At 39.7% G+C, this 13065-nt stretch overlaps 1 protein-coding gene across 2 annotated transcripts in view; it reads right to left on the bottom strand.

Annotated features, from left to right (window-relative positions):
- The window catches only part of GOLGA5 (golgin A5), a 42656-nt gene that overhangs the window by 7157 nt on the left and 22434 nt on the right, over positions 1–13065 (bottom strand). The window contains exons 9-13 of one of the 2 annotated variants that reach the window (XR_005018778.1): positions 11060–11158; positions 6235–6460; positions 3904–4009; positions 1847–1910; positions 250–513 (exon numbers count right to left, since the gene is read on the bottom strand). Coding sequence is in view for 1 of the 2 variants with exons in the window: in XM_036843733.1 (XP_036699628.1) it covers positions 433–513; positions 1847–1910; positions 3904–4009; positions 6235–6460; positions 11060–11158 (576 nt within the window). In the remaining variant the exon portion in view is untranslated. Of the gene's footprint in view, positions 1–35; positions 514–1846; positions 1911–3903; positions 4010–6234; positions 6461–11059; positions 11159–13065 lie in introns of those variants that run through there. The other variant, XM_036843733.1, reaches the window with a different exon arrangement.

The following is a 13065-nucleotide window of genomic DNA, read 5'->3' as shown; positions in this document are numbered from 1 at the left end:
AAAGTTAAATATATGAAAATACAAAGCAGACTGAATTATCAAAAAGAAAACATTTTATTTATATCACTAAATACAATTAGTTTCCCTGATTATAACCCATAATGAGTGTCACCTAAAATACAGGATGGTCTGTACAGAGGCAGACACCCCCAGCATCTCCGTGTGTATGCATATATACCCTGAGCCCCCGACCTCAGAAAAAGCAAGAGCTGAGCTCGTTAGATTATTTTTGTTTTTAGAAACTCTTACCATTTGAAGGAAATCAGAGGAAGATTTCGGTAGCAGAGTACTTGTATAATAACTTAAAAAGTTAAAAGCTTGTAGTGATAAAATAATCTTGTGTACCCTTCTCAGGAATTTCAGGCAAGTGACCCTTCTGCAGACCCCAAAACTGGAGAGAGACGACCAATCACCAAAACAACCAGGCTCAGTTCATTTGCCATGTGGTTGGTCATGGTGCATTTCTGGTGTGTAAGTCAACAGAACAATCATGACCCAGAGGTGAAGCAAAGCCTGAAGAAAGAAAAAACAATTTATGGATTAGCCAATAAATCAATCCTCCCTAAAGGCCCACTGTGCAGTGCACTGAGGGCAGGAGCTACGTCTCGTTTGTCTCTGTATTCCTGTGGCTAGTGTGTCTGCAACTGTGCAGGCGCGCAGTACATTGTTTACTGGATAAACAAGGAAGAAACAACTGTATAGTCAAATGAGCTAAAAAGTGCAATGGAAGGTAATAAAGAGCTACAATACCTACAGCATTCTCAGTTGAGAGGAGCAAAGTCTTGAACACATTCAAAACATGCACACGTACACATAACTAACCCATCAGGGGATTACAATGCAGAGTAGATGGCCTGATTAAAACTGCTAGGTATACATGAAGTTGGCTGGAAAGGCTTGTTAGAACAGAGTTGTGGTTGGTGTTTTGAAAGAGGGTTTAGCCATGATTTGGTGAAGAGGAGATGGGAAGACATTCTTGACAGGAATAATGTATCAGGTTTCAGAGATCGATTTAGGGTCCAGAGCAAGGACCTGCAGTGATACATTTCCACTGACTCCCGCATGGTGGTGCTGACATGATGAGGTTCCATCACGAAGTGCCTTGCACACAAGACGTGCAACATCGCATCTCATGCTGACACAGGGTGCCTGTGCTCCGCACAATCTCCCCACCCAGAACATGTAGGCATGTTCTGAATCCTTTCTGATGCCATTCAATATTTTTTCTTTCGCTCTCCCCATCCCCCTCATCTTAAAACCTTTTTGTTTAAAGGAGTAACTCTTCCCTCTAGTGGCTCACAAGGAAATTTCTAAGTATGCTTTTTTTTCTTCTCAAGAAAACTGCCCGTCTTAATTCAGTTCAACTGCTTTTAGACATCCCCACTCAGAACAGTCAGTGGGCTTTTTAGGCTCACAGAAGATAAGACACGGCATCCCAAACTATGGTAACCATTTTATTACAGTTAAGAAATCTAAAAAAGAAAATACATCAACTTTGAGATCCCTTTAGGAAATAAAGCAAAACACACGGAAATAATTAAGCTTTACTTCAAGATAAAAATGAAATCAATTGTTTTGTACTGTATCACTGGAGGCGCTTAGAAATAAAGGTAATCATTAAACTGCACTACAGTTAGTCAGAAAAGCCTTCAAGCAATTTATTTTTTAGACATAATGAATGATCAACATTACTTGCATACTTTAAGAAAAAAAATCTTAATTACCAAAAATGAGTTCTATTCTCTTTCAAAATTGATTGCTAAAAGTTTAGTCAAAAAGATCAGCAGCTGAAAAAAACTAGTTAAAAATCAAATGCAGCACTGTTTTTGCAAACAAGTTTACTTACCATATATATAATTACAAAAACTCGTGCTATGGGGTATCTTCGGAGAAAAATTCCCAGACGGATACTGTGCAAGTGGTAGGGGTGGAGAGAGAGGAGAGAGTTACACTCAAAACATGTTCCTGTGGTAATATCTCATCATGTTTTTTAAGACTTCACTCATTTAAACTATTTATGTGGCTACCACAAAAGACAGATTATTTCTGTTTTATAGTAGATTGTTAAATGATTACTTGAAATAACCATATAAAATATCATAGCAGTGAACAAATACTTTTATCATTATTTGGGGATTGACTGTTAAGCTTTTAGCACAAGCTATTCCTCTTAATTCTTCAGCTACAACTGTAGAAGGCAAACTTGGTCCCTCTAGCAATCATTTTTCTTTTAGGAACCAAAGGCAAGTGTGAACACATGAATAGGAAAAAAGAGTCTAGTTGGAATGAACCTGTAAATAGCTAATCTGGGAGCTTTAGCATGGACACATACTTCTAAAAGGCTCCCAACTACAGAAACTCAAGTAAACACTTTAAGTAAGAGTGGGAAGCATTACGATGTCCAGACCTATTACTATGCCTTTCTGCAACATGTTTTCCCTAAGACGGATACATGTACAGATACACCTTTCTTCTATGTCCTTCTGCTTCTTTCCTTACCCCTAGCACAATGCCTTGCCTTGCATATATGCTCTCTAAAAATTAATATGTATGTTGAATAAATTAATAGTTGAAATAGATGTGCTCAATAATGTGGAGACAGTGACTATGGCATCCAAGGCTCATGGCTTCAGGAATCCAAATTAGTAAATCATCCTCATTTTTAATACCATAGCTCTATTCTGACACAGAAAGGTAAGAAAAGATTGCTCTGTTAGGCAACAATTCATTTAAACTATGTTTAATTATAAAAACTAAAAGGCAAGAGAGTTTAGTAGGTTATTTAGATATGAACTTTGTCAAGGCTATATACATATACTGGTAAAACATTTTCTTTATAAGGTGGATGACTACTAGTATAAAAGGTTTTATTTATAAATATATATAACGTATATATAAAATATATATGAAAATAAGTACTATTCATTTATATATAGTGGCATCTTTTATTCTAATCAAATGATGAAGTAAGCAGATAAAACATTCAAATGGATGCATTTACATGATAGAGGCTTTCTCAATGAAATTTAATGAGTTTTCAAACAGAGTTTATTATAGAAAGAAGAGAAATGATCAGAGTTAAACACCTTCAACAAAATACAGGCACTGGCAGACCTCTTAAAGCAATTTCATGACACTGAAATATCAGCTCGGGGGACTTCCCTGGCGGTCCAGTGGTTAAGACTCCGTGCTCCCAATGCAGGGGGCCCGGGTTTAACCCCTGGTCAGGGAACTAGATCCTGCATGCCACAACTAAAAAAGATCCCACGTGCCGCAACTAAACATCCCGTATGCTGCAATGAAGATCCCGCATGCCACAACTAAGACCTGGTGCAGCCAAATAAATAAATACGTTTTTTTTTGTTTGTTTGTTTTTTTAAATTTATTTATTTTTGGCTGTGTTGGGTCTTCGTTTCTGTGCGAGGGCTTTCTCTAGTTGCGGTGAGCAGGGGCCACTCTTCATCGCGGTGCGCGGGCCTCTCACTGTCGTGGCCTCTCTTGTTGCAGAGCACAGGCTCCAGACGCGCAGGCTCAGTAGTTGTGGCTCACGGGCCCAGTTGCTCCGCGGCATGTGGGATCTTCCCAGACCAGGGCTCGAACCCGTGTCCCCTGCATTGGCAGGCAGATTCTCAACCACTGCGTCACCAGGGAAGCCCAATAAATAAGTATTTTTTAAAAAAAACAGCTTGGGAATTCCCTGGTGGCCCAGTGGTTAGGACTCCGCGCTTCTACTGCAGGGGGCCCGGTTCAATCCCTAGTGAGGAAACTAATCCCGCAAGACACATGGCACAGTCAATCAATCAATCAATATCAGCTCTGCTGGACAGGACTTAATATGACTGAAATCACTGGAGAATGTTACAAAAATATGGTCCATCACTCATTGGTGCTGGCACTGCTTACCTAAACTGGTCAATTGAACTAGCAGCTTTGCGGACTTTTCCATACATTCCTGCCAGATTAGTTTCTGTGTCATTAAAAAGAACAGGAACATTTCGCAGACGTGTGCCTGTTTAAACAAGAAAATAAGTAATTAACGTACAGACACCAAAGTCAACTTTCTAACAAAATTATAGTTGAATATACCTTATGTTACATACGGAAGAAATTCTCAAGGTCAACTTTTAAGCAATAACCAAAGGTGAAAACATTAAAAAAAGACAGTTTAAATATGTAAACTTCCATACCCGCAAAAATCAAAATTTAAAAATTACGAAAATTATTTTCCCATGAAATTAGCAAAAATCAGAGTTTACCAAGTATTGGTGAGAGGCAGCATTAATGGGCACTTTCTTCCTGGGCCAGCAGGAGTGAGGCTGCACACCCTTTCTACAAAGCTGGTAACTCCCGAATTCACATCTCCAGCCCAGTCCACCTCCAACTCCAGGCTCGGCCGATCACCCTTTCATTTCCATCTGGATGTCTCGTAGACATCTCAACGTGGCACGCCGCACACTGTTATCCTGATTGCCTGCCCTTGCTTCCCACCTTCTCTTTCTGCAGTTTTCCCCATCTCAATACACAACTCCACTTCTCCAAAACCTTTAACTCCTTTCTCTCGAACTCCACATCTGATCTGCCTGCAAATTCCATCTGCTTTCCTTTAAAATAAATCCTGAACCCACCCCCTCCATCCCCACTCTGGTCTGAGTCACCAGCATGTCTTACATGGGTTAATACCATGCCCCTCCCTGGTCTCCCTGCCTCAGTGCTTAGCTCTCTGCAGTCTACTCTTGACACAGCAGCCAGAGACATCTTGTTAAAATATACAGGTCAGCTCAGTCACCCCTCTCAAGACCCTTCTATGGCTTCTGACTTCATTCAGAGTAAAAGTCCTTATACAGACCTAAACAGCCTCCTCCAAGTTCTGGCCCCTCATTCAGTCTACTCCAGCTGCACTGGTCTCCTGCAATACGCCAGCTATACTCCTGCCTCAGGGCCTTTGCACTTCTCTCTGCTTGGAACACTTTTTCTGTAGATCTCTTCATAGTCTACTACCTGACTTCCTTTAGGACGTTAATAAAATGCCACCTTTTCAACGAGCTCTTCCTTGACTACCCTGTTTAAATTATTATCCCCTCCCCACATGTGGCACCCTGCACGTCTTTCTCTGCTCCATTTCCCTTTGTAGCACATATCTCCAGCCCATACCGCTTGTTTACTGCCTGTCTCCTCCTCTGTATTCCCCCACGACACCAGAATGTGAGATCTATGGGGCAGAGAGTCTGGCCTCTTTTGTTGACCACTGTATCTCTGCAACAGCACCTGATACTGAGTGGGCACTTAATAATTATTTGCTGATTTCGGGAACAAGAATCAAAAGCCTTTAAATGTGTGTACTTATTAACCCAACAATTCCATTTCTGATCATTTATCAATCTCCAACAATAAGGAACTGATTAAACAAATTACAGTATTTTCATGTGATAAATTTCTATAAAGCAATATATACATTATTGTATGAAATATATTATTAAAATATATTTATATGAAAAAAATTTAAAATCAATAAAACAAGTACTGCAAACATATGTAGGAAAAAAGTCTGGACAAAGATGTTCCAAAATGTTATCTGAGGGCAATAGATTATCAGGTGATTTTAATTTCCTTTTTTTGGCATTTCTTTTTATAGTGAGCCTGTCTTATTAAAAAATTATATAAAATAACATGTTATTTGAAAAAAAGTTCTAAAAATTTAAAGCCAAAGAACTAAGATTTGTTGAATGACTACTCTGTAGTCAAAGTAGTTATGAAGTTCTAAGACTAAAAACCTGATCTGTTGAAACTTATGCTAAAATCTTCAACATTCTTCTTGATCATGTATTTTGAGAATCTATACATTTCTCCATTAAAATTATAGAGCACGGATATACTCATGTGACTATGTATTAACTTTAATATTCATAATTATGGTTATTAAAGCAAGTCTTACTTTAAGATTCCTGAAAGCCCCTCTCCACTGAATTTGTCCTCACCACCCTGTTAAGTGTCCTGGGCCTTCTTCTCCAGGTTTGAAATCAGTGAGAGATAGTAATCAGCCCATTGTCCAGTTCATTAATGATCATATCAAACAGTACATAGCCCAGGCCTTGAGAAAAGTGGGTGCTTTGTTAGATAAAGCTTCTTTTTAAACAAAAATGGTCTTTCTGTAACTTTTCAAATCATGTTTGAATTAGCAACACTGAAAATTAAGGCAATGAAATATTCTTTTGAGATTCCTTTTTTTTTTTTTACCTTCGCCACTGTCAACTCCAGACATGTTAATAGAAGACCCATTACTACTGCTTCCAGCAGCGGAGTTCATTTGCTGCTCAAGGCGCTCCAGCTGGAAGACCAGAGAGTTCTTCTCTGTGCTGAGACTCTCCAGCATCGTCTGCTTCTGGATGAGAGTCTCTGTCAGCTGATGGAGTCGATTTTCTAACTCAGACTGACTGCTATTGCTTAAAGTTTTATTCGTAAGCTGAAAGGCAAAGTATTCATAAGATTACTACATAAAACAAAAGGCATACAACACAGAAACCATGTTACTACATTCCCACAGGTAAACCGTGGCATTAAGTGATTTCTCAAAACTCTACGATTCTTTCACCATCTACAGAAGTGATTTTCAAACTCTATTAGTGGGCCATGAAATCAATTTTGGTGGGTCACAGTTGCCATTTAAAAAAACAGAACAGAATAGTACATAGAGGGCACAGCATATAGTGTGTGAGAGCATTCTTTTGTGAAACTTGTTTTGGTTTTATACGTGTAAGTGTGTGTGAGTATAGAGACGTGATTTAAATTTTGTTTCTTGCTATGTCATCACAGTCAAAAACATTTGAAAGCACTGGTACACGGGACACAGTTCAAGTTTCTCAACCTGGATTCAAAACCCTCCACAAGTCAACAGTTGTGGTGCAGTGCAAAAACCACAATCTCTGCGCTGCAATTTCCTAGCTACCTGACCTTGGACAAGTTGCTACACTTCCCCGAATCTGTTTGCTCATCTGTGAGGGTAACAGTGCCTTCTGCACATGGTACTTTGGGATATGAAAGGAGAATTTTCCTAGTAGGGTCTGGCTGACAGTTGCTCCTTAATAACTTCATTCCATCTTCTATTTGCTCTCATCTGTATCATCTTCCTCTGCTCCCATTTGGCCTCTGCTCTGCTGTTCAAATTTTCCCTTCTGGGCAAACCCAGTCTCCTTCTCTTCTCCAGGCTCTGCCTCCCTTCAAAGCCTCTTCCTTGAAGCCCTTTCCAACTACTCCAGCCCGAGCTGATCTCAGCCTTCTTCTAGACTCCCGCTGACTATCTTGGCATTTATCGTCACTATGGTAACAATTTTGCCTCCTCAGTGAAACTGCCAGTCAGCTCTGTGGGGGCAAGAATCACGGTCTGCATCAACACAGTCTGGAAAAGAGGCGGAGAGACTGATCTAAGTTGAAGACCCCAGCTCTGCCACTTCTTAGCTACAACCTAGGGCAAACTACAAACTACACTGAGGTACAGCTGACTTTTAGTTTCAGGTATACAACTTAATGATTTGAAATTTGTAGACACTGTGAAATGATCAACACAATAAGTCTAGTTACCATCCATCAAGCTTCCTTCCTTCTAAACCGCTTACAGCACTCCCACAAATTAATTGTAGGGCTAGGTCTACAACAAGTAACTACGAAATGGAATTATACTGAGTATAAACTAAGATTTACTTACTATTAAAAAGGAATGCTCAATTTTAAGATTGTACTGTGATCCCCAATCTACTTACTCCACACTTCAATATTTTTTAGTTGAGGTAAAATTTACATTCAGTGAAATACCCAGATCTTAAGTATAAAATGAGTTTCGACAAACGTTATTAACTGTGCAACCAACACCCAGATCAAAACATAGAATATTTCCATCACTCCCAGACAACACTGCTCTGCTTTCTATAACCAGAATTTAGTTTTGCCGTTTCTTGAATTTCCTATAAATGGAATCATACGGTATGATCAGTTTTGTATGTGGCTTTTAAAAAGATTTATCCGGGGCTTCTCTGGTGGCGCAGTGGTTAAGAATCCGCCTGCCAATGCAGGAGACATGGGTTCGAGCCCAGGAAGACCCCACATGCCGCAGAGCAACTAAGCCTGAGCACCACAACTACTGAGCCTGCGCTCTAGAGCCTGCGAGTCACAACTACTGAGCCTGCGCACCAGAACTACTGAAGCCCGCGCGCCTAGACCCCATGCTCCACAACAAGAGAAGCCACCGCAAAGAGAAGCCCGCGCACCGCAATGAAGAGTAGCCCCCGCTCGCCGCAGCTAGAGAAAAGCCCACATGCAGCAACAAAGACGCAATGCAGCCAAAAATAAAATAAATTTATTTTTTAAAAAACTAAAAAAATAAAAAATAAAAAGATTTATCCATGTTGTTGTATCAGTAGTTTGTTTCTTTTTATCGCTGAGTAGTATGCAATGTGTTTATCCACGTACTTTTTTTTTTTTTAATTAATTAATTTTTGGCTGCATTGGGTCTTTGTTGCTGCACGGGCTTTCTCTAGTTGTGGCGAGCGGGGGCTACTCTTTGTTGTGCGTGGGCTTCTCATTGCGGTGGCTTCTCTTATTGCGGAGCACGGGCTCTAGGCACGTGGGCTTCAGTAGTTGTGGCATGCAGGCTCAGTAGCTGTGGCACACGGGCTTAGCTGCTCTGCGGCATGTGGGATCCTCCCGGACCAGGGCTCGAACCCGTGTCCCCTGCACTGGCAGGTGGATTCTTAACCACTGCGCCACCAGGGAAGCCCCCACGTCCTTGTTGACAGACGTTTCAGTTGTTTCCAGTTTGGGCTATTTATGAACAAAGCCACTACAAATATTCCTGTACAAGTCTTTTTGTGGACATATGGCTTCACTTATACTGAGTAAATATCTGAGGTTATAGGTTAGATGTATGTTGTTAATCTTACCAGAAACAGCCAGTTTTCCAAAGTGGCTGTACTACTGTACCCTTCCACCAGCAGAGTATGACAGTTCCAACTGCACCACATCTTCAGCACGTGGTACTGCCAATCTTTTCACTTTCTGCCAGTCTAGTGGGTGTGGAGTGCCGTATCTCCCTGAGGTTTTAATTTGCATTTCCCTGATGACTAATGATTTTGAGCACCTATTCATGTGCTTATTTGGCTATTCATAATCTTCTTTTGTGAACTGTCTACCCAAGTCTTTTGTCCATTAAAAAAAAAATTAGTTGTGCATCTCTTTATTTTTAGTAAGAGTTCTTATCCTGGTTACAAATCCTCTGTCAGCTGTATGTATTGTAAATAGCTCCTCCCAGTCTGTTGCTGACCTCTTTTCATTTTTGTAATGCAATCTTTTGACGAGCAAAAATTTTTAATTTTGATGAAGTCCAATTTTATCACTTTTTCAGTCTATGGTTAGTGCTTTTTGTGTCCTAAGAAATCTGTCTTCTCCCAAATTGCAAAAGATTTCCCTATACTTTCTTGTGGGAGCTTTGTAGCTTACGCCTAGCTTCATTCCAAATCAATTTTTGTTAATTTTACAAGTCTAACTAGGGGATAAAGATCAAGGTTCATTTTTTTCCACAAGTTTTTATCTAGTCCCATAAAATAGCTTTTAAAGAATGAAAAAATAGTCAAACTGCAATGTAATTTTTTTTTTTTTAAATTTATTTGGCTGCGTTGTGTCTTTGTGGCACATGGGATCTTTCGTTGTGGCAAGCGGGCTCTTCGTCGCGGTGCACAGGCTTCTCTCTAGTTTGTGGTGTGCAGACTCTAGAGCACGCAGGCTCACCAGTTGCAGCACACGGGACCAGCTGCCCCGCAGCATGTGGGATCCTAGTTCCCTGGCCAGGGATCGAACCCACGTCTCCTGCACTGGAAGGCAGACTCCTAACCACTGGACCACCAGGGAACTCCCATGCAATGTAATTTTTTAACCAAGATATTTTTCTCCAAGGAGGCCCAAAGGTAATAAGATAAGCAGAAACAGCATTTTTTATTGTTCATTCAGTATATATCTTAACTCACTGATTGAGTGGGGTTTTGTTTTGTTTGCAGTGTATTAAGGGGTTGATATCTTTTTAAATTGTACAACTTCCTTCTTACTTAGATGAAAAATCTTTAAGAGATAACCTCCTATGGTTAATTCTTGATTAACAAAAATACCACAATATCTTAGACATAGTACGTACTCAATAAATATTTTTAAAATATTGGAATGTTTACCTAAGCATTAAACTGATTGGTGGTTTATGCTCCTTTCTTTTCTTTAATTTTCTGTTAGCAAGTCATCTTACCATTTGTAATCATTTCACAAATGTAGGAAAGGGAAGAAGGGAACAGTCAAAATCAGTTAGCTGTCCCCAACTCTTATAAAAATTTAAAGTTTTTAAACATTTTAAATTATGGACTACTAAGAAGTCTAAGAACTTAAAAAAATTAAATTATTTGACTTTTCATGTTCAAACAAAGTCATCACCTAACTGAAAAATGAACTAGTCAATCTTTATGCAAATTATTTAAATGATCAATAAGTTCATTATTTATTAAGTCAATCATGTGACTATAAGAGAGGAAAGGACAGTGTATAATGACAGGGTAAGTGAATGCACAATTTTGTCAGTTAATGATAAAGACTAGCAAATCTGAGTGGTAGGCACATGTTATTTTCTATGTTTCACATTTTCAGTTATAAAAAGGTCTTAGTGACTCTAATGAAAGATCTATTAATAAGAAAATGTATTGTTGGATTTTTCTTAGGAAAACACAATTATAAAACTGGCAATCAGCAAAACTACCACTGAAGTTAGATGGTATGAAATTCTGGAGTAACTCACATCTCCTTGGGTGACTGATTACAAGATACCGGTATAAGAAGCAAGCCCTAGAATACAGCAAATGCAGACTCAAATGGCATTCGATGAAAATTCTATATCACATTGAAAATAACTTACCTCACTACTCCAACAATAGGATTCAGGTGAAAATACGGGAAAAGAAAGTCTTACTGTATCTCTAAAAAAAATATGTACTTTTACAATGGTATCTTTGCCCAAGTTGTGAATGCTGCTTCATACCTGATTCCTGAGTTTTTGAATTTCATCTTCTCGATCTTTAATTCTGCTTTGCAATGTGTTCTTTGTTCGATACAGATCTTCTTCCATGTAGTGGAATTCCTATAAAGTGAGGCACAAATAAACAAAAGCTAAGTTAGTGCTCCCTATGTCATCTCCAGTACCTGAAACAATGCCTGACACAAGGTAGGCACTTGATCAATATGTGCTGCGTATATACCGAATGAGTAAATGAACAGACTTCAAGGGATCTGATGAAAAGTTAATACTTCAGCATGATGTATCAATTTGTATATGATGACTATCTAAGCACAAGTCTTTTTTTTTTTTAATAAATTTATTTATTTATCTATTTATTTTTTGGCTGCGTTGGGTCTTCATTGCTGCGTGCGGGCTTTTCTCTAGTGGCAGCGAGCGGGGGCTACTCTTCGTTGCGGTGTGTGGGCTTCTCATTGCAGTGGCTTTTCTTGTTGCAGAGCACGGATTCTAGGTGCGTGGGCTTCAGTAGTTGTGGCTCATGGGCTCTAGAACTCAGGCTCAGTAGTTGTGGCGCACGGGCTTAGCTGCTCTGCGGCATGTGGGATCTTCCCGGACCAGGGCTTGAACCTGAGTCCCCTGCACTGGCAGGTGGATTCTTAACCATTGTGCCACCAGGGTAGTCCCAAAGCACAAGTCTTTATTGGTCATATGTTTTCATTTTTCTTGGGTAGAAAAATGTAGGAACAGAACTGCTGGATCATATGATAAGTGTATGCCTAGCATAAAGGAAGAAAACCTGCCAAACTGTTTTCTGAATGGTTTTCAAAATACCTGTACCATTTTGCATTCCTACAGGAATATGAGAGAGTTCCAGTTCTTCCACATCCTTTCCAACATTTGGTACTGTCAGTCTCTGTAAGTGTGGCTATTATAGTGGGCATGTAGTGATATCTCACTGTGGTTTCAATTTGCATTTCCCTGATGATTTTGGGCAGCTTTTCACGGGCTTATTTTTATCAGGCAATATCTTGCACCTGTTTTGCTCCATCACTGATAAAACACAGAGAGAGGAAAAAAAGAAATACCTCCAAATTCACTGACAACTGCACCAAACTAGTTTGTATGATGGACAGGATCAGTAAGAGTCAGGTCAGAATTAAAGAGTAAAGCAATGCCAGGGAAGAAAGAGTAAATCATTAACTAAGTACCTTCAAAAGCATTATGCTTAACGGTGCAAAGTAAAGGGAGCTGTATGAAGAAGTAACGTGATAGGGAATCAAACTGCTAGAGACTACTTTAGACCTTTAGTTCAACCTGCTCACTTCACAGACTAAAAAAACTGAGATAAGTGAGAAAAGAGAAAATGGGAAGGTAATTAGGTTAGGGAGGGGAATCATAATTTACAAGAAGGTTTGCCCAGTTTCTTTTTTTTTTTTTTTTTAAACTAAATATTTCAGCTTACTTTTTTTTTTTTTTAAACTTTGGGTTTATTTTATTTATTTATTTATTTATTTATGGCTGTGTTGGGTCTTCGTTTCTGTGCGAGGGCTTTCTCTAGTTGTGGCAAGCGGGGGCCACTCTTAATCGTGGTGCGCGGGCCTCTTATTATCGCGGCCTCTCCTGTTGCGGAGCACAGGCTCCAGATGCACAGGCTCAGTAATTGTGGCTCACGGGCCTAGTTGCTCCACGGCATGTGGGATCCTCCCAGACCAGGGCTCGAACCCGTGTCCCCTGCACTGGCAAGCAGATTCTCAACCACTGCGCCACCAGGGAAGTCCCTGCCCAGTTTCTTTTAAGCTCTAGGCTAGCATAAAATTTAAGGCTGAAATTTACTTATATTACTTAAAGGACTATTTAATCCCAAGATTAAGTACTTCCCATCCAGAACATCTGATTACTAAATAAATAGCCTAGAGCTACATTCAGCTCCACTTTCCTCTACTTCACTCCCTCATTTTAGAAAAGGGCACTGCAAGTGGATGTGTAAAACCATCAGCCATAATAAAATGAAAGTTCTCTCACTAAACATC

Source organism: Balaenoptera musculus, chromosome 2 (assembly GCF_009873245.2).
Source record: "Balaenoptera musculus isolate JJ_BM4_2016_0621 chromosome 2, mBalMus1.pri.v3, whole genome shotgun sequence".
Lineage (NCBI taxonomy): Eukaryota > Metazoa > Chordata > Mammalia > Artiodactyla > Balaenopteridae > Balaenoptera > Balaenoptera musculus.
This window is presented reverse-complemented; position numbering and strand designations above follow the sequence as displayed.